Genomic DNA, 23305 nt, shown 5'->3' on the forward strand with positions numbered 1-23305 from the left:
AAAAAAAAAAGATCCTTTTTATCAGTAATTCATCTACAAATGCACATTTGAGATCGCATAAGCAAGGCAAAGTTAACCCCAAAAAGTAAATGAGAAAAAAAGTGAGGTCACTTAGGGTTATTTTAAGTATGCATTTGTAAGAAAAACAAATCCTTATTATCAGTTATTCATATACAAATGCACATTTGAGATCACATAAACAAGGTAAAGTGACCCCCAAAACTAAATAAATATTTGAAAAGCTTTGATAGCCTCCTTGGAGACAAAATATTCTATCCAACATTGAAATCCTAGCTGCATCCAACTTCTCAATTGATCACAGATGCCTCCTATGTCTCCATGTCTACCATAAATACTCGACATCATCTAAACCACTTGTTGCAAGCCACAGCATTGCTCTATTTGAGTACAAAAACTGGAAAAGTTGAGCGCAAATGCCAACCTGCACTACAAATCCTGCAGCCACCAAGCTTTACTTATGGGGGCATTTAAGCCTTGCCAAACAGTGTCAAACACTAGTACTACCGAACATCTGTAAGAGTCGGTTCAGCCGGTTCAAGTGAACTAGCCAGCTCCAATTAATAACAAGCACGAGTACAAGTCCGATTGAACAAACAACGAACATGCGAAGCCGGCCGGTCCAACTCGTGCATGAGCGCTCCTGAAGGATTCGATTGGCGGATTAAAGCCAGTGAGCGCGGATGGGAGTGAAAAAGAATGACTCCTAACAAATCATAGCTCCCTCCTTTCCGTTCATTATCGCGAAAGAAGCAAAAATTGAGAAAGATGCAATGAACTAGAGGAAGAAGAAGAAAGAAGGTCTGTTTGTTGATTATTTCCATTTCTGTATAAATTTTTCCTTGATATTTTACATAAACAATGGGGAATGTCTTGACTAAAGGAAAAGGAAGAAAAACTGAAGGAAAAAAAGAGGAAGACTTTGGAAATTTTGGGGTTTCTTCTATTTCTAACAGTGGAGGAAATAGTAAATGTAAATTGTCAATTTTGTTGTTCAGCTTAGATAGAAAATTTATATTGTCGTTTCTCTAATTTAAAAAGTAAAATAATATTGTCAATAGGGAGAATCCAAGTGACATAAACTTTGATTTGACAGTGAAGGAAGGAAAAGTTCATTTGGAAGGAATTATTTTTATGAGGGGAAAATTTTAAACTAAAACAAATATTATAAGTCAACTTCAGAAATTGAGGATTTGGAAGGATTTGAATGCAAAACAGAATAAAGTAGGTAATTTCAATTGTATTCTAGCAATGCCAGATTCTTTTTATGTTATTTCAAATTCTTTTTATTTAATGCAATTATTGCATGATTATGGCATAATGTTGATTGAATGTGTATTTTATAAATAAATTTAAGAAAAAATAAAAGAAATGGAAATGTGAGATTTTTGCAACATGGTTACTATAGAATATTGATATAGGCAAGGGAGGGTAAAAACAAAATCAAAATTTAATGACCCTTGGACTTCTAGTGGTTCTTGGTTTGGGCTTATTGGTTGCTTTGGTGTTGAGCTATTTTAAGTGTTAGCTCATTATTTTGAGCTCTTGGTTAGCTGATGCAATCAAAAATTTGGGAGAGGGACCCAAATTTTTTATCACAAAAAAGAAACTCTTTCTAAGAACAAAATAAAGACATAAAAATACTCAAAAGACAATTTTTATATTATATAAAGAAACTTACAAACATAGACACTTACTTGACGACACTTACAACTTTGAAACTTACAAATGACTCAAACAAGACACCCTATAGTTGCTTCACATAGAGAAGAAGGATACTGATGGAGTGGCACTTGCGGATAGAAGAAAGAGATTAGAAGTCGAGACGAAGGTTGGAAAGAGCCCGCAGGATTTCCGAAGGAGGTGGAAGAGGGAATGGACAAAGCTCGCAAGCTTTTCCAAACAACAAACCCGCAGGTTTTATCTCCAAAAATCACATTATCACATACTATTTTATAACCCAACACATCTACTATATATAGGCATAAGTAGGAGAATGCCAAAAGCCACCTTAGTTAATGTTCACAACATCCCAAGCATTATTTTTTTATAGATTTTCAAGAGCCATTTCGAAAACAGCCCAAGCTATTTCAGAAAAACAACCCACATTAATTCTGTTACAGGAATCACAGGTAACTCACGGCACCAAGGAGCCATATTCTCGGAAAGCAAGCAGCCCGCCAGAATCCAAAGCAGCAAAGTCACAGATTTCGGGAAACAGCCAGCAGGAATCATTGGTAATCACGGCATCAAGGGGCCAGCAAGCAGACCGAATTCAAAGCAGCAAAGTCACGGGAAAATACATCCCTGTTGGAAATCTGAGACCGGATGGACTCCCAAAGGAAAAAGTATACAATTATAAATTCAAATGCTTTGAAATCAGCCACCTTTTTAAAAGCAAGCCACGGTTCTCCAAGAGACAAGAAGAAAAGGAGAAGGGGAAGGGACAAGGAAATGAGAAGAAAAAAGGGGAAAGAAGAAAAATCATTTTAAGAAATAATGAGCTCATTTTTAGTTCAATAAATGAACTAAAAATCAGCTCATAATGAGCTAATTTTTTTACTAGACATTAATGAGCTAGAGGAGTCAAAAATCAAATATTGGGTTTTGTTTTGACCCCCCCCCCCCTTGCCTACATCATTAGCTCATTATGAGCTGAAGTTTAGTTCATTTATTCAAGTTTAGTGGCAGCTCATTATTGTGAAAAGTTTGGCTCTTTCCTTTCCCCATGCTGCCTTCTCAGTTTCCCCATAGCCACCTCGGTTCCTTGTGCTGTTGACCCTTTGGTTTGCTCCCTGAAATCTGTCCCGTGGTCCCCCTTTTTCTGTTTTTGGCGTTGGCTCTTCGGGTCCCATGCTGGGCTGCTTTCCCGTGGCTGCTGGAGGCTTGTTCCGTGGCTTTGGTGCTCTGTTTTCTGTGAAAATTGGTGCTCTGTTTTCTGTGAAAATTTGGGGGCTGCTGTTGGCTTTTCAATTCCTTCATTTATTTAGGTATTTTAAGAGATCTTTTGGGCTGCTGATTAATGGCTTTTGAGCTGCTGTTTTAGGTGTCTTTAGGCCTTCTATTTTCAGCATTTAATTAATGTTTTCGGACAGAAATCTGGACTGAAATTTTGTCCTTTCAATTGCACCTTTTAATTGAATTAATTAATGGTTTTAGTGGCTGTTTGTATTCCCTCTCTTGTCTATAAATATAAGATGTTTTGTGGCTGTTTGATGCATGTTATGTGAGTGATTTTTGGAAGTCAAAACCTGCAGGTTTCTTCATGGAAAAGCTTGCGAGCTTGTTCCATTCTCCTTCTCCTCTAGGAAAGCTTGCGAGCTTCTCCTCCTCCTTCGTCTTGTCTTCTAACCTCTTTCGTCTCTCCGCAAGTATCCATTCCATTGTATCCTTCTTCTTTAGGAAAGCAAGTTTAGGTGTTTTGTTTGAGTCGTTTGTAAGAGTCAAAATTTGTAAGTCGTTTTAATTTCAAAAGTTTGTAAGTCATTTTATTTTATAAAAGTGGAGTTTGTGTTTTGCCTTGAAAGTCATATTTTGTCTAGTTTTTGAGAAATTGTGTCATTTCTATTTCCTACTTAGGTTCTTATTTCGGTCCCAAATTTTTGCTTGCATCAAATATTGTAACACACCTGAAGTACTTAATATAATTCAATGTTAAATAATGTAACCAATTGGAGACTAATTGAATTACTGATGGATATGTATATGGATAAACTGTCCTCATAGATTACTATAAAATGTGAAGAAAAAATGGAATAAACTAAATGATGATTTAAACAAAAAAAATAAGTATTGAAAGAAGGAAAAGGTGCAAACATGCAAATTACAGGAGTTCACCCCTATATAGTACTAGTTGGGGAAGCAGCGTACCCGTGCACGTTAAATGAAAATGAAAAAGAAAATAGAAATGATTGTACATTTATTGGTACATTTAGAATGTGCTCATGTACTAATGAAAATGAAATAAATGTTAAATGAAAATGGACAAATGAAACAAAATAAGAAGTAATTTATGTGGAAGATGAATTATAAAATCTATAGTATATGAAAGAAGATGCATATTTTAACTATGAAAGAAATATAAAAAAATATGTATGTTTTATTTTATATGTCTAACTATTGTATATGAAATGGTGATTACCCACTAGTTTACTTTGTAAACTCACTCTATTAAACTAATATTTTCATGTAAGTCTCTTGATAAGTAGAAATGCCTAAAAGAGAGGATTTGTGTACATAAGAAGGTGCTCAAATGATAACAGGTATAATCTGGCTTATATTCATGAACAAATGAATAATTTGTTAGTGGCTCTTCAATGTTTGTGGATTGTTAGTTATTACTGTTATGTGTAATTGTAGTAATTGTATTAATCGTCCGAATGTCAGTTCCCTCATTAGTTTGAATATCCGGGTCGGGTCATGAAAACACCGTTGGGCGGCATAATAGATGCCACACCTTCTTTACTTTCTTCAACTTCTTTAAGACTTCATAGTTCTTTGAAATGGGTGGGCACATGTAAGCAAAACTATAGTACTAGACCCAACCTATGCCCCCTCTAACTTTAGTTTCTAATTCTCACTCTGTTTTATCACTTTCTCGTGATATTGTTGAGAGCTTCCGTAGTTCTAAGTTTTACCATAGACAATATGGAGCAACCTAAATCATATTTTTCAACATATGAGCTTCCGTACTTCTAAGTTTTGCACTAGACAATAGGGAGCAACATAAATCATATTTTTCATCTTAATCTACAAAAGATCCTACAAACAACATCCACAAGCACTTCCAACTCACCAGATCATATGCGTACACAACCCAGCTGGAAAGCTGTCCTGTCTAACAATGCTGGCTAGCAAATAATACAATAGCATGCCCTCAACATTCTACAGAGAATGAGATAAGGAACTTTGAGTCAATTACAAATTATTTCAAAATCAAAACTAAAAGGAAAAACAAAATATGAACCCCATGGCCAGGGCTCACTAGTTTGAATAAAGATTTGGACTTTTAAGCCATCAGTTCATATTAAATTGTTAATCAGGCTGATGCTAGAATAAAGCAGTATAACACATGAATAGTTAAATTGGTCGAATAACCTCATGTCAACCATACAAGTTAAAATTATACCAGGACATCCATAAATTAATCACATCCAGTTTTCCATGAAAGCTAGAACTGATAAACTTTTCATATGTGAATTAAACATGACAAAGCACAGATAAGGCCCAAAAATCAACTACTTTAATCTTCCAGCACAATAGTATTGAACGCCCAATCTAATCCACGCTTGAATAAGCAATATCTTGTAAACGTATGAATTAAAATTAAGGAAAATACAACAATAAAACTACCAAGATTAAGCAGTGGCAGAGAATAAACATAAAGGTTGAGAGGCCTTAGGTTAAATTCATTTGGATAGGAGAATGGATGAAGGTAAGCAGGGCCCAAACAATCATTGAATGTCCAAGGAGAATTGTTCAGCCAACCTCGACCCATTTTCGGCCACGGGATGACTACCATGACAAAGCTATGAACATAAATCAGCTTTTTCCAAGTATTATACTTCATATGTCTTCCAAAACAAGTCTAGCTCCCCACTAAAGCCTGCTTCTCTTCTACTGTTAGGAGAAGAACACACCATACCAAGTTCTATTTATTGACCTTATACTCAATTAGGTTTATTACAAATTACAATCAATAAAGGAACATTTTTCTTTTCAAGCTAATGAATAGAAAAATTCATGTGTAAGCGTTAACATATCAGAAATGTTTAGATCTCACCCACACTAAAGTGCTCTGGTGTTTCTACTTGTTTATAAAATTCAATTTGACTTAATCCAGAAAGAGTAAAGACTACAAAATGCAGAAGAGCGTAACAAATCAGTAATGTTTAGGTCTCACTCCCCTGAGGTGCTCTGGTGTTTCTATTTGTTTATTAAATTCAATTTAATTTAATCCAAAAAGAATAAAGACTACAAAATGTTTAGGAAAACAAACCCAAAATAAACACTGCTTGAAAATAAACATCAAAGTTTTCTTGACTAACATTGATTCATGGTGTTGACCTGCTGACAAGTTCATTCTAGCTAACTGAGCTGCTTAAAATGTTAATGATTTCTCAATCACAAAAGCAATTACATGGCAAGCATATCGGCTGCAGTTTGCAGGGAAAGAAGCTCTGCTATCTTTAAAAATGGAAGAAAAAATAGCAAAGTACATGTTGCCAAAGCCACAGTCATAATCGTAGATGCTGAATAAAGTTCCAATCAAACAGTCCTACCATGTAAATTTTAAAAAGATATACGACATAAGGATTGACAAACCAGAAATGAGTTACGGTCGGCCCATTTATCAGCCGCTCAGGCCTAGAAAATCTCTGCATGTCTGCTGCCAACTGCATGAGATGAAAGAAAACTGTTGAATTTTCAAAAAAAAATTCCAAGTCAAATCTTTCTCAAACAAATGCAATCATAGCACACTTTTCAAAAAAAAATGCAAGATAGGATTACAAATCTAAAGATGTGGAGATTATAACTCTCCAATTGTCAGAATCACTGTCATGCACCTGGCAATGTAATGGTACTCCATACATCAGTCTTAGGCTTAGGCTCAAAGCCGGTAAGACAGTTAACACAGACCACATAAAATCTTCATCTAGAACTTTGAAATTAGATAAAATTAACAGCCTAATGTTCTTGTGATGCTTTATGCTAATCAAACAACTTAGGTTTTACACTCAGGATATATAAAACAACTTAAAACAATATCCAACCAGCAAAGTAAATAAATCATGCTCAATTTAACTATATTCAAGTTTTCATTTATATCATCAATTAAAAATATGAAATGAATACATAGTAGCATAATTGATAATTGTCTTTATATAGTATGCATCTTTGAAAATGACATTGGTGTTTGATAGCAGACGGTTTAGATTCTCAATGAATACAAAGTATGATATGACCCACCTATACAGGTAGCATCTTGGATGCTTTAAGTACAAAATCCAATTTTCATTATTATGAAAAAGATACTCCACGGTTTGATGATTCAAAACATGAAATAGTTTTATAATGTATAGCTTGCACATAAACTAAATAATTAGCGGATAGAAGATGAGTCCATGAATCAGTTGGGATTCTAAAGAATAAATCTCATAAGTAAATAAAGAGCATTAGGTTTGGAAGTTGAAAAAGAATATTTGATCGAACACTGGCACTATTAAATCTTTGACAAATCTTCATCTAAAGTTGGATATTGTTTCATCAATAAATGAACAAAATAAAAAAAAATATTAGGAGAAAATATAAATAAAAGATGAGCATTTACGAAGATGCTTACTTTTGAAGCTGCAGATGCCTGCCACCGTTGAATTTCACGCAAACGGCTCATCTCCAGATCAAGAACTTGGTAGGTTTCAAGGTACAGGTCAGCTTGGTTGTGCTTCATGGAATCAGGCAGCTAAATACGAAGTTCATACCTCTCAGTCTCATATCACATAAAAATAAAGGTTGAAGATAGAGATAGAGGTTAACATTTGCTGGAAATAACATTAAAAGTTATAGCTTCACTATAAGTCGGAGTCCGCATGTGTCATTTGAATAGTTTATAAATAATATAACATTGAAGGATATTTTCATCCATACTAATCCTGAGTATAAAATCTACACCAAATAGAAAAAAAATAAATATAGAATACTTTATTGTTGATTTCATAGACAGCAGTTTTTTGTTAGCAAATAGGCAAAAGTTGCACAAAGGCACAATGATTCTTTATTAGAGTTTAGATACCAAGCAGCATACAAAGTGCTATTAAAAATTAATCTCTATGTTAGACAGTTTCGCAGCGGCTGAAACTGCTGAATTGAAGCTGTAGATGCCATCTTTCAAATTTATAAAAGCTGTTACTTTTAAACTTTACTGCATGCGCATCTTAATTTCTTAATCATCCGGCTAGCCTTCAAATAACTAAGAATCATGTAAACAAAACCATTCATTAAAAAATGAAAAAATGGCCAGCAAATTGCAATAATAGTCTGCACCAATAATTTTAAGGCCTTTGATCACACTTCATTTTCTGCAGCAAGAAAAGATCTGTAATGTCTACGAGAAACTATAAGAACCAAAAAAATTTTTTTTTTTTTTTTAAGAACCACAAAGCTAATTTTTCCTCAATAACCCTTTGATTAGGGCTTCAAATGTGCGAAGATATTCAAATAGGGATTTAGTAAAATATTAATCAAAAGTTAATTTATGACAATTTAGTCCATCTTTCTTAGATTAAATAATTAGAATAGTCATCCCGTACTGCTAACAGAAATCAAGATATGGTTTCACTTCAAGTAAAATATAAAGTGAATGTAAATTTGGTAACCGAAGATCATGCATCTCATTGAATGTATTCAAACAAACAATTATAATTAGAATATGCTAACAATCCAGACTTGTACCTTTTATTAGGTAATACATAAACTAATAAAAAATATACAAACATTCTCTTCTCCAAGATTTCCCTTCCAAACACCCTAACCACTCATCCCTATCACCCGTCCATACTCACATGCGCTCACCGTGGGGCTAGGCCTCACATCAGTTCTCCAACCAGGCTCTTCTATTTCTAAGCCCTATGTGCTCTTGCATGTTCGCTCTAGCATGCTTGCGAGCACCTACTCGCAGCACCTAATGGCTTCCATAATACCCAAAACATGCAAAAAAAAAAATGAGATCAAACACCTCCAAAATTCAATTGATTTCGCAAAGTTTGAAAGGATCGAAGGCCGAGGAAAGGGTCAGCTCATGTTTGCTGAAGGAGAAAGAGAAGAAGACAAAGAACTCAAGTTTTGTGCATTCTTATGTTCGTCGTGCCCAACCAAGATGAAGGAGAAGAGGAATTTGGGTGTCATGTTCGACAAGAAGTACACAGGATTTTTTTCATTTGACTCCATTTTAGAGCAATTTGGCGAGGTTGAAAAAAGAGGAATAAGATGGAGTAGAGTACTACCAACGGGTTCACAATTTCAATCAAAGACTAAAAAAAGCCTCAACCAATTCAATGGAATTAGGAACATAAAGGAAGGAATAGAGTAAGTGAATCTCAATTTTTGGCATTGAAAAGAATGGACTTATGATTTTGATTTGATTAAACTAATTTAAATAGATTATGCAATTGCTCAATAGAAAGAAGTTCAATCGGTACTATCTAAATTCTACGAGGGAATAAATTGTAGGTAAGCAATATAGTTTTCATGGAATATGATAGGAAATGTAATTAGAAATATGACTTGAAAATTTGGGGGCATTTGACGTTGTTTTTGGCAACGTTCCACACATTAGACATTGTCTTTAATAATGTTTGATGTGTTCTCTGTTATTTTGATGATATTCAATGTCACTTTGGTGACATTCGATATCTTCATGATTTAATTCTAATAGTGCTTAATGCTATTTTGGATCAATGGAGGAATTAAATTGTTGAGTTGAGATAAAATATCAGAATCAAGCAAAGGTTCTCAGGGATGTTTAGGTAAGAATTTAATATGGTAATGTAGATGTAATTTGAAGTTAAAAAAATATAAATATTAAAATAGTTGAGTAAATTTATAAAATTATGTCTTTGATTTAAGGTGGTGCAATAAGGAAGGTCATTTAAGACCTCAAGGAATTTGGGAGGGTTTCAGCACACGAAAAGAAGTGAAGTGGGAGATTATATTTTATTTTATAGCATAAACAGTTTAATTATTGGCTTAATGCACTAATTTATACTGTAACTTATATGTATACTTGTTCAATTTTAAAATGATTGTTTTATATTAAATGAGAAAATTGTATTCCAATATAATGTACGTGTGTGTGCGTGTGTGTATATATATATATATATATGAGATAATGCATATTGCATAGATTGATATGTACATGTAGATAAAAATGAAATGAAATGAATGAAGTATGATATGATATGGAAATTATTACAATGGAAAAAACATATGCATGCAAATGTAAGAGTTCACCCCTTATAATACTAGCTGAGGATGTAACGTACCCATACATGTAAATTTAAATGAAAATAGTTAAACCTTCATTGGTCCAAAATTTTAGATGGTAATCCTGAAACAAATGAACAAATAAAATGGTAAAAATTTAAAAGGAATTGAAATCTTAAAGAACATTTTATCAATCAAGAATTTTCAATAGTCGGATTTATATTAAATATTTATATGTAAATAAATAAATAGCTTGACAATTTAGTATAATTGATTGCATGCATGTTTAGTAATATATTATGAACTGTAATTAACCATTGAATTTATTATTGAAAACTCAAATCATTAAATTTAAAATTTCAAGTAAACCCCATGTTGATTAAATGGCTAATTGAGAAGATTTCGTGTACAGAAGACAAGAGTCAATTGAAAATGTTAAAAATTGTTTTATTGTATGTTTAAACTAGAAATTATTTTAGTGCCTCTTTAGATAAAATTGGATGTTAAGTTTATTGGTTAATTTTGTAGTTAAAAGAATTATGATATAAGTTCAACCATTTGTTCCTCATTAATTCAAGACTTCAGGTCGGATCATAACACAAAAACTCTTTTAAGATAAGCCTCAATAGGAGACTAAAACCACTAAAACTAGCACCCATGACATGAGGAAACAAACACAACAAGCCCCGAACAAGTGACATGTAAAAAAATGATGCATAGTAATTACACAAATTAATGGAAATTACACATTAAATTCTTACATTATAATATGTAAAAATCAATATATTAATGATGCAAAAAAACAAGAAAAATGTTAGCAAGAATTCCATAAATCATACTTAATACTTTTTATAATACTTAAAAGATTTATGTAAGGATTGAATTTAAAGGATTATAATTTATAAATAATATTTATTTACCTAGCATTTTTTATAATATTTTAATTAAGTTATGTCAGATATTCATATTCTCTTTTAATTATTTACCTCATATCACTATTTTTAGAATACTCGTAACCAATCCATTTAAATAAGGTTGGCACGGGATTAATCTTAATTTAAATTCAGATTAATCCTAAATTAATTGTTAAACTCTAAAATAGTTTAATATAATTTTAATTTTAATTTGAAATTTCAAAAACACCAGAATTGCAGTCCCATCAGGTCACGAGTCCCCACTTCTATGGGAGTATGCAAACCTTGCCAAGAATCACGCCACTTGCATACTTGAACCAAGATAAGGTCAAAGAGGAAAAAAAGACAACTCACAAAACACAACTTATTCGCAAGTTATAGCACTAAATCCCTACATGCATGCAAACAAAGCAAACATAAAGCAACATTTCCATTATAGCACCTGCATTAACTTTTTTTTAATAAATGCATAATTTCAACACCATCAACCCAACACTGACCCTCCAAAATAGCCACCAATTCTCCTTTATTATAAGCATCATGAAAGTATAATGCACACGCACATAACTTACCTTCTTGGGCATCAACCTAAACCAAATCAAGAACAAAATCTTGTTAATCAAATAAACTAATCTAAAATTAGGAAATACATTTCTCAGTCGTTACAATCCATTTTAAGCCATCAACATTGGCAAGCCCTCAAAACAAAATAATAAATAAAACAAACTAATAATAGAAACCTACTAGAGAAAACAAATACATAAATTACATAAAAATTAATGCTTGATATATGATGCTTTTGATGAAAAGAAACATGAGGATTTCCATCACTGTGTCTATATTTAACAAGATACAACTTTACAATCTAATTCAAAATAGTTATCCTACACATTTAGTCATTTTTAGAAGAAAACATAATTATAACTTCCAATATCAATCATCTCTTCAGGTTTCATTCTGATTAATGATTATTACAATACATGTTTCACATGAGTCTACACGTGTAAAAAGAAATTTATTTTAAAAAAATAAATCTTTCAAGATAAATATAAAAACAAAAACCTTCATATCAGCTAAAAAGTGTAAGAGCAAGTCAGACCAGAAAAGTAAATAGCCTCAATAAAGTAATTGTGAAAAGATTATGGTTGAACAACAGATTATGGCTCAATAATAATTTGGAAAGTTACATAGAGCACAACCTGTGGAAGAGCCTTGACACAGCTGCGATATGTATACAGCACTGAAACCATTTCCTTTCCTTCCTGGATCAGAGTATTCTGCATGTTTTACAAGTGGAGTAAGCCTATATTGGCGTTCTAAATCAACAAAACTTGAGCTAAATAAGATATACTAAGCTAAAGTAAGAGGGAAATCAATGAAATAGAAGAATTAGGTGATATAAAATCAACTTTGAAGGAGTAGGTGTATGAATGCGAGTCTGTTTTCTTTAGTAAGACCAAAGCCAACAAAGCAAGTGCATCAAAGGCCTAGACTAGGACAGATGAAGTCGTAGCTGAGTATATTGCAGAAATCATTCCTGTAATTCCACACATTTCAGCTGGGAAGATACCCGGTGTACAGAAGAATTAAAGGTAGCAAATCACATTCAATATTCATCTTAGCAAACCAAAGATGCATGATATTTTGAGTTGGCCCGTTATAATCCTTGTCATGACTGAGATTTTTTAACACCTGTGACAACCATGATACACAGCCTCAACGAATGAAAATAGTGAGGATGCTCTCTGTATCCATAATGATTCTAAAGTTCAACATAAACTGCCCCTACAGAGTGCATAGGAATTGCATTTCAAAAAATTCTTTGGGGATAACAATTTTTTGTAGGAGCAAATCCATCATAAGTAGAACCCATAAATCAAGCTTTCATAGATTAAGCACTACGTGTTCCTCAGTTCATCTCTCGCAATAATCAGTTTCAATCATCATTGCCACTTGACCAAAAGATATCATAATTCCTCACCAAGTAAACCATGAGCTGGCCTATTGAAATATTACCTCAATGATGTGGTGATGGTGAGTGGGATTTTGGAAGAAGAGGGTAATGCATTTGGTGGTATGTAGAGAAATGGGTGAATCTTCTGTTAAGCGACCAAATTCAATAACTAAAAGTTTACATTAACTAGCAGTAACAAAGAACTGCCAGCTAAAAAAAGACGAAATGCATTGGATCAAGAAAACATTAAAATTAATCTATCCAAGAAGAAAAAAGCAAGCGGGCAAAACAAACACCTATTAAGTCTAGATTGTCAAAATCACTAGAAGAGTTATTGCGTCTGGATTGGAATTAAATAAACCTGAGAGAAAGAAGAAAAACTATATTTTTATTTTTGCCTCAACAAGAGAATGTTAGACCGGTCCAAGGAGGACCGGTCCAGCCGGCCCAGCCTCTTGGGCCGGCTCAGCTCGTATACGCCAGGAGGAGCCGGCGGAAGCAAGAAGAGGGGAATTAGGTTGGGACCACTTGAAATTCGAATTGAATCTTGGAGCCAAAAGGAGGGGAAGCAAGGGTAATTAGGTCCTTTTGTATTAGATTTGAATTGTATGCATTAAGTAGGGAGGAAAGAAGGGATAAGGGTTATGTCATATTTAGAGAGTTTTCTTGTTCTTCTTTGGTGGCTAGGGCTCTAGATCGAACTCTAGAGATTGGGAGAGTGCGATCCTCCTCTCGAATAGAGGACCCTTGCATCTTTGCTATTTTTCTTGCAGCTATTAGTAAAATACAAGTCTTTCTCCAAATTTCTTGCCATTTTTCTCTGTTTTTCCACTGTTTTGGGCTGTTTTCCTGCTGTGGACAGCAGTTTGTATTGCGATTTGTTGTGGAAGTGAATAGGAAATACTTGAAATCAAGTATTTCCTATCAGAGAACATAAGATGAAACATTTTATCTACAAAACGAATAAGGCTTATGATTGAATCTTGAGACTGGATAGAGCTTTAATCATCAGGTTTCACATCAGAACAATCATATGTAACATAGCAGAGCACGATTGCAACTTCACATGGAGAAGAAAGAGTAGGAGTACTGATGAACGCTCAGAAAGCGAACATATAGTGTTTCCAGACTAGGCACTTATTAAATCAATAGGCCCAACAACCGTATATGAAGATGCAAGGGATAAAGGAATAGTGAGACCGTTGACATCCAACAAACCATCAGTAACAAGGGATAGCAGTAACGCAAAAGACGAAGCTAGTGGAGCTTCTAGAGCATTACAACAGCTCAGAGCGGCCAACGCTGCAGAGAAAGTAGCACGTTGGCAGGCTCCATTTGATCATGAGTATTTAACACATATCTTATGTGTCCATACCGTGATAAAGAGAGCAACACTCAGCAAATAGGGCGCATAGCAGAAGAGTTTCTTAATTAGGGATAGGCCTTGAGACAATCAACATAATCATAACAGCAATTTTTACCAGACCGACAATATGAGTTCAAGGCTTTTTATAAGCATGCATTGAAAAGTGCTTCTCACGAGATATGGTGCAACACAAGAGCCAATCCAATATAAATAGGATTAATTGTCCAATTCCCAATATAATTAATCAAGAAGCTGCATTTAAGACCTTTATTTCCTTAACAAGCTCTTAAATGTTATTTGTGTAATTAATTATCTTAATTCTATAATTTTTAAATTAAATTTATTTTAATATTAAATTATTTACTTACGGAGAAATTTACGTATAGCCAAATCCAAACACGAGGAGAAAATATCCAACTTGAAAAAACACAAAGTTGAAATCCAATTCAAGTACTCTTTGTCATGCATGCATTTATTACTGTAAAGATACAAATGGCGGTATATCTTGAACCAGCGAGCATTCTAACAGACCTTTTAAAACATTTAAAAAGAGTAATGCTACTTAGTATAATAAGGTGTGTTTAGATGTAAGAGAGGGATTTTTTGCTTATCAAGAAGGAACAAAAATAAATAAAACAAATTTCTGTATGGAAGATAAGGAGAGCTTGGTAGTATTATTGAAGAATCAGATATTCAAATGTCTATGCACTATGATAAGAGATCATTTGAAGCAATGCATCAGCCCTATGGCTCATTTCCTGTATAAAAAATTGAACAAGAAGTCTCAAGAAGAAAAAATATGAGAAAATAGGAATAAAAAAAAATGTAGATGAAAATAAGTGAAAGAACTATATAATACATAGCTAGATAATTCTATCAAGCAAGCATTCCTTTCAATGCAGTGAAGCTTGAGAGTTTTGATCATATGATTGAGACTACTGTCTAATATAAACCAGGCTTAAATAATCGTCCTATCATGAGTTGAGAGTCCCTCTACTTAAAAAAGAGAATAGAATGCTAAGAAATATTTGGAGGATCACAAACAAAATTGGCGAGACAAGGATAAACTCTTGTATTAGATAGGTGAATTGATCATAGAGAACTGTTTATTATAATTTTTTTAGTTAATTCACTATCCAAATACAATATTCTTGTAGTCCATAGATGCATTTGAATATTCGAAGACTACAATGAATCTTTTTGAACTGATTGATGCACAGATTGAGAAAATCGGAGAGAAGAATGTGGTCCAAGTGGTGCGTATAATCATAATAGCTATGCTATAGCAAGTTAGTAACTTTTATTATTTAATGTTTATTCGTTTGTGTGGGTCTCCGAAAGGATACTGCTAGCATAGGTCAGAATAAAAAGAGTATAATGGCACTGTCCCATCGGACAAAATGGTTGCAGACCTTTATACTCTACTCAAGCAGGCCAATGAAAGATCAGATGGAATCATACATATGATTATCCATGAAAAATGATGGCTTTCGCCGACACATTTCGATGGATAATAATATATATAATTTGATAGTCACGACACTTTCCCCATTTGATACATCAACTCGAGAGGGAATTATTTGATGTGGGTGTCGGTTTCTCACGGGTACAAGCCCCCGTGATTAATTACATCATAAACCTTGGCCTAAGAATGCTCTCGATTATGGATGATAGTTTATCATCTTCTTGGTCTGGTGCATAGTGGGATTTCTAGGTTCTTTTAACTCAAAAGAAATAGGCTCAATAGGCTAATCAACACACTCAAAGATCATGCAATCACTCAGTCGGTCAGAAGGGGAGAAATCAATTTAAGAGAAGTCATATACATTAAGCATGCAGGAGAGAAAGATGAAAGATATGTCATCAGTGTGATGTCAATAAGTCGGATTTATAGCCTCCTAAGAATGGAGAGCTTATCAAATGAAAAGGCATGTGACAATATATTCATACCACCAGCCTTTAATTCTAGATCTACAAAAAGCATACTATACTCTCAGCATTAACGTCCTCAACCTAGCTAATGCAAGACAGTAAAGGGAACTTAAATCCCACCATGGATCTAAGCAGCCCCAACTTGGATTTACCACTCTGCTCGAAAAGGGATATCAGTTAAAACTTCACCTAGCATCTTAAATCCATACAGTACAGTCTTATGTAAATGCGAGAGTGATGGGAGGCAAAGGAGAGGAATGGGCATCAAGCCCAATCATGAATTGCAATATGCTAATGCAATGTTGAATAATCCCTCTATGTGATAAAAGATAAAAATCTATATGATTGACCAAGGCTATGCATGAACGGTATGGCTAATTAGAACTAGCCAGTAGTCACTGTGAAGTGAACTAGTGAAATATTAACCACATTTTAAAAGATTGACCTAAGAGTAGTCATACATCTTTATTTTTATTTTTTTAAGAGTGGTCATACATTAATTTTGAAATTTTGTTGATTTTAGGTCTTATATTCATTTTATCTTTGCTTAGGCAAATTTGAATCGGATTTTCATGTCATATCAAATATTAACACCCCTAGTCTGAGACACCCTAAAGCAAAATAGTGAAAGAAACTTAAGAAAAAGTGCAATTCTAATTCGCAATCAATGTAAAAACTAAAATCATCAAAAAATAAATAATAAATGAAAGTCTAAATATATAGCTAGATGTTTTTACTACTTGATTTGGAAAGGAAAGGTGCAAAACAATTGAAATTGTAATTTCTTTGAAAAAAAATTATTTTTATAACTTCAATTTTAAAGTCAAACACGTCATTATGAATGATATATCGCCTCGGAAGGTGAAAATATTATTCTCTAATGGGTTCAGATAACAAAACTATAAGTTTCATCCTGATTATCAGTCAAATTCAAGAAGAAACTGCATATGACCCAGACGATTCAAAAAGATGTTCGATCGAATATTTAGCTACATAGTCTAGATGTGTTATCGTAAATTTCATCATATTATGTGTCAATATTAACATCATAGGTGTGTTATCGTTAACTTCAATTCTAAAAGTTGGGAATGCAAACCCAATTTTGAATTAGGAAGCTGTAAAAAGCATATAATCATCATATAACTAGCATAAAAGTATTGAAAAGTAGACAACAGAAATTGATGCTATGCATCTCTTATATCTAGTATAGAAATTTACAAGTGTTTTCAATTGATTATGAATATGTTTACTATTATTTTTTATACATTGCTTGCATATTTCATTGAGCTCTAGCTCATTAGCAGTGGTTGTATTGTAAGGAAATGTAAAGAAAACAGTGGGATAATAGGCAGGATAGTTGACAACCCATTTTCTGTACATACGTTTCGGGTGTGCACAGAGGTCCAAGTGAAAGATTTACAGACACTTTTGAGTATGTTAAATGTTATTTAAAAATTTAGTCAAGCTCTATATTTTACTTGAGGTATTTACTAGATGTATTTGAACATGCTTCTAATTATGAAATATTGATTCTAGTCTTAAGTTTTCAAAAAACTTGAAGTTTTGGAAGAGTTTGGATTGACCATTTCCTACTCACTTGACATAAGTATTTCAGGATGGGTGTTAGTAAGAGAGGTTTGTTCAGATTCTCTCTCCTTGTTACATATTATATTGACTATAGGAGATCAAAATGGGGTGTGACGTTCTCAGAGCAAAGTGATAGTGAGGCTTAGAAGTAACTTGTGGGTGCAACGATCAAATAACATAGTACGAGTAGAGAGGAGGGTATAACAAGAAAAAAATTATAAAACATAGGCATGGCAGGTGGGGCAAAAAATCAACCCACAAAACAGAGAGCCATCAACTGTGGCTTGTAGATGCAATGGATGAGACAAAGATGGCCTATCCATATGAGTAGACAGAGCAACTTTATGACCTAGTCTAGCCTCCTCTTTCTACTTCTATACAAAAAAACCTTTGCTAAACATTAAAGGTTATTCTCTAGATGTGGGTGAATATTTTGGTATGGATGAGTGCTAGGTAGGGTGGGAGTTTAGACGGTTGGAAGACATGGTCCAGAGATCATGTTGGGGGAAGGATTATTTTGTAGGTTTATGAGGAAATTTGACCTCGAACTTAGCCGAGAGAATCTCTTAAGTTTTGAAAGGAAAACAGAGAGGAAAATTGTGCAAGAAATGAGGGTTTGATTTACGACTCAACACTCAAATCCAATTGACTCTAATTATAGGGTAAGAAAGCACTCAATACCCACAAAAACATATAGCTTCCCTCCAAACCACTTGTTTAAGAAACCATACAGTATTCTTAACTACAAGTTATCTCCAATTTCTATCATCAGCAACAAGTAGAATAATTCAATAAAAAAACAGCATTAAGAAGAACGTCTTTCATCAAGCAAAAAATAGCTATTTCAACAAGCCATAAGTTGATATTTACATGATGTCAGACCTCTACAGAAATTTAAATGAGAATATATGGTGGGAAGCCTGAAGTAAATTTAGAAGGCTGAGACACGCATTGAAATAAATTAATAATAAAGTATACCCTTTCCCTTTAAAATGGAATCATGCACAACGTACCTCTCTGACTTTTCAAGACTCCTAGGATAAAAATAATAGGTATGCTATGTGCAAAAATGAGTGTGAACTTAACCAAAATACATTATCACACTGAAAGGGCCCGGAAAAAAATTAAGAATTAAATCAATATAAAGATCATCAATAGTAATTACCAATTGGTTTATTGCTTTTGTATCCTCCATGAGAGATAATCGATAAGCAGAAACATCAGCATACTCTACAGGATAAAAGAAATTGAGAGCAATGAACATTTGTGATAATGCAAATCTATAAAGGTTTTCCACTCCAAAAAATGGTGAAAGATAGCCGATTCACATGCATCAATAGCTTGGTAAAAGCCCATGAATAGGCGTTTCAAGAAATATCTCATATAAAACTCGTTTACATTAGCATGATAAAGCAAGCAAACCTTAAAATGATAGGAAAATTTAGAATGAAAATTATAATGTTGCTTCAATTGGAATATGCATATAACAGGCATGATATAAAATTCAAAGATCACGGTCCAGCTAAGGATAAAACTAAATAACGCATATTAGTAAAAAAAGGAAAAATTTACATATACCCTCAAATATAACTTCAGATAAAATTTCTTGGAACAACAGAAACATGGCAGGCAATTTTGTCCCGAAGGATGTCCCTAAAAGGGTAAATAAGAAAATATAAAAAAATTTATCAAACGGATGAAAAAAAAACTCTCCATTATCTATGCTTACCTTTAGGGGAAAGCTATGAACCCAAGTCTACTAAGTTATCACAATTTTATACATTCTGCACCTTTTTTTGGTTCCATCGCATATAATCTCTCTAAATCTCTCTTTTCCATGGATTCGTAAGCTGTCTGTCGTAGCATTTTGAAGTTTCATTTTATGTTTTTGCAGCAACCCGTCAGTATCACAACACTGTCAATGAACGAAAAGGTTGTTTGGATTTATCCATGGTTTCCTTATTCCTTGTTTGTTTATTCCTTATATATAAAAGAATCTAGAAAATAGAATTCTCTTTTTTTTCTTATTCATTTCAGATTCGACCAAAATAGGATTTGGTTTGTATTATATATGTGAAGATGTAAAGTTCTTACTCTTCCCGCTACTTGGAAAAATCACACACGCATTCCGTTCCATCTATTTATTTCTTTCCCCATGAATCGTATACTTTTGACAATAGCGACAAAATTTTCTAAATTCTAATCGATTGGGTGTATTGTGTCGATTCTTTTAAGTAATATATCTAGAAATGCCCGGCGATTCTTTATTGACACCCTTTCGAACACAACAGGTACATTCCAAAATCACTCTAATTCTGATATCTTTACCCTTGGCCATGAACCTCCTTTTCATTTTGGATCGACTTCACTTTAGAACTCTCTTCATTTTCTTTTTGACCCGAACCAAAAAAGAATCTATATTCTATATCTAGATTAATAAAAGTTACTAACTAGAAAGAAAATTCGTAAATTTTTCTTTTTTGAATTATTAGAATTTGAATGACTTCGAAGTACTATAATAGAAAATAGAATCACTATTAATTACTATAAATCTAAATAAAGAGAGTCATATTCATTAATAGAAGAATATTAAGAATATCGTAATAATGAATTAATACAATTTTTTCTAACTATGAATTATTCCTATCCTAATCTCAGTATTTTCTTCTTTCTATATTAGAATTTCGTGGAACCGCCCCTAAACGACTGGATCCACATTTCCATTTCTTTTCCCCCAAATTCTATCATATATTCATTGTATTTTGACTGAAGTTCGATACACTCCTCTTTCTTTTTTTTTTTTCTTCTTTATTTGAATTCTTTATTTGTATTGTATATTGTAAGACATATATAGTTCTAGTTCGATATTCTAATACATAGATCATAGATAACCCGATCTTTTAGTTCAAGATCATTTGTTTTTGCTGCATATTAACACACCTCACTTTTACTACTTTCCACCCATTACCCAATTCCAATTCTCTCTGTATATAGCATAAAAAACAAATAGCAAAGCCCCATTAGTTCCATCCCCTTAATTAATCAGTAAAACAAGTTCGAGCATCGCAACCTTAATAAGGCAAGGCATATGAAAAGTATTTCAGACCCAACTGGCTTTTCTATATAAAATACAAGTCATATGTAGGCAGGTTTACCAGTAGGGCTAGTAGTTGCACATCTTTCAATAGAGAGTAAAGCAGCTAGTCCTTGCACATCAGGCTGCTCATCCTAGCAAGTCAACAAATGCAATGTATATCATGTACATTGTTTAGATCACAAGATAACAGAAAAGTAAGAAAAGAAATAAAAACCACCATACATGAAAAGTTAGGCAATTAAGGCTTCGAGAATATATAGCAGACATAAGATTTGATTGTTGCAGTACAGTAAATACATCACTATTATTATGATAAAAAAACATTGAAGTTAATACAATGGAATAGCAGGAAAAAGTATATGTTATATGCACATATCAAAACATAGCAAATGCTAGAAGAAACCAAATCAAAGGAATGCCTCAAAGAACCCTCATAATAAGGATCTGAATATGAGCATGAAGAATAGAGGACAGATGCATCAAAATCAATATGAGATGCAGAATGCTAGCATTTAAGAATTAGAGTTTAATCAACCCTCTTCTACTCTGCAGGTTAACCGTATTGATATTACACCTAAGATAACAGCAGTCTCATTTAAGATTAATTAACCGATCAGACCAATAAATCCTAATTCACATGTTTCTTGAAATCCTAATTCTTGCGTGAAGGTGTCTTTCATTGGAAAATTCAAGTCCTCATCTTAGATCCCTAACTCTAATCATGAATCTTTCATGCATGAAAAGCTAAGGCTTTTAAGAAACCCAAAGGTCCACTTAAAGCCTTCATTCCTACCAATTCAATAAGTCTTCCACAACTCAATTTTATATTGGTTGTATCGGAACATACACCCAATTACAAATCATTCACTACTTCCACCAACATGTGACTAATGGGAACTTTTAAGGTATTAATCAAATGAAGATGAATGGTGAACAAAGACATCTGAATCCAAAACCTCTAGATTTTACTTGCTTTGTTCATATTGTGCATGTTGAAGATTCAAGAGACGCTAATGAGCCAGCTCTACAATATCCTCCATGGAAACCAAAGTTTCAAGAAAGGGAATTTGCATGACTATTCAAAGAAATAGTTTATTTACCCCAAGAGAGTTTAGACGAGCTAAGACATTTCAATTTTTTTCATGCATTTTTCATATTTTCTAATACTTTAAGGTTATTTTTAAATTATGATTTTCTTTATTTTAAATTAGAAGCTAGGTTTTTCTAGGACTTGTCTAAATTTAAATTTAAATAATTTTGATTTTATCTAGTAACCTTATTCCTATAAATAAAATTTCAATTGCTTGCAATTTGATAAACAATTGTAACTGCAATTTTGAAAATATTACATACTTTATTCTCTCTGCATTTTTTAACTAAGTGATTCCCTAGAATCAATCTATCCTTAGCATGAATAGCAATTCCCAATCCCCCACTCAAAGATCTGTCATATTGCTAAAAAAACTATTTGTACCATCCTCTGCCTAAACAGGTTATTTCAAGTCCAACTAAAGAGAAGGAAGAGAAAGAATCAAGAAAGAGTTTAGCATCAAAGCAGCATCAAGTGATTAAAAATGGATTAATCTTCATTAATGTTAGGTCTTTGAAGGAGAAGAGAGGGTTCCCGCATATCTATGATGCACCGACACTTCTTCTCAAAGAGGCGGGCAGTGTCCGACACCGTATCCGACATGACACTCGTCCGACACTCCTCTGACACGTGTCAGACAGGCCGAAAACGTGTCCGATTAAAAAAATATTAAATACAAATTGGAACGCGTGTCCGACATGCGTATCTTAAATATTTTATGAATTTTTTTAAATATAATTTCTTGTATTTGGCGGGATTTAAATTAAATTTCTTATTTCCTATCCACAATACCAAATCAACGTCCGCACTTAATACCCAATCATCGAATATTCTCATTTTCATTTATTTTTGGCAGTGAAGATATTTTCATCTCCTCTCTCAGTGACTGATAAACGACATCAACGCCTGATTCTTGACATCCTAATACTAATCATTTTAAGCACAAATATTAATAAAATGACTTATTATTTTGAAATTATTTTTAAAATTATACTTATTTAATTTTTATACACTAGTTTTTAAATATAAAAACTATAATACCGTGTCCAATCCGTGTTCATGTCCTATATTTTCAAAAACTAACGTGTCCGTGTTTGTGCATCATAGCCGCATATAGAATTCAATGTTGTAAGGAAAAATAACATGACTTTTGGCTCCAAATTTATCTATACATGATAACATAACCTTTACTAACAATTATGGAACAAGTCTAAAAAAGAAAAAGGTCAAAGAAAAAGAAAACTAGAGAGAGAAGATCTAGTATCTTACTAAATATCTATCAAAATGTTGAATATGATGTGAAAAAGAAATAATTAGAATGTGTCAAAATATAACTAAATCTTATTAAATGTGTCAAGCTCATCCT

The 23305-nt window shown here is 33.2% G+C and overlaps 1 protein-coding gene across 1 annotated transcript in view; it reads right to left on the minus strand.

Moving 5' to 3' along the window:
* The window catches only part of LOC110092698 (protein PIR), a gene marked incomplete in the record, with an annotated part of 173885 nt that overhangs the window by 149049 nt on the left and 1531 nt on the right, over positions 1–23305 (minus strand). The window contains 5 exon segments of the mRNA XM_028693516.1: positions 6343–6413; positions 7361–7480; positions 12113–12190; positions 18918–18982; positions 20908–20980. Of these exon segments, the coding sequence (XP_028549349.1) occupies positions 6343–6413; positions 7361–7480; positions 12113–12190; positions 18918–18982; positions 20908–20980 (407 nt within the window).

Source organism: Dendrobium catenatum, unplaced genomic scaffold (genome assembly GCF_001605985.2).
Source record: "Dendrobium catenatum unplaced genomic scaffold, ASM160598v2 fragScaff_scaffold_313, whole genome shotgun sequence".
NCBI lineage: Eukaryota > Viridiplantae > Streptophyta > Magnoliopsida > Asparagales > Orchidaceae > Dendrobium > Dendrobium catenatum.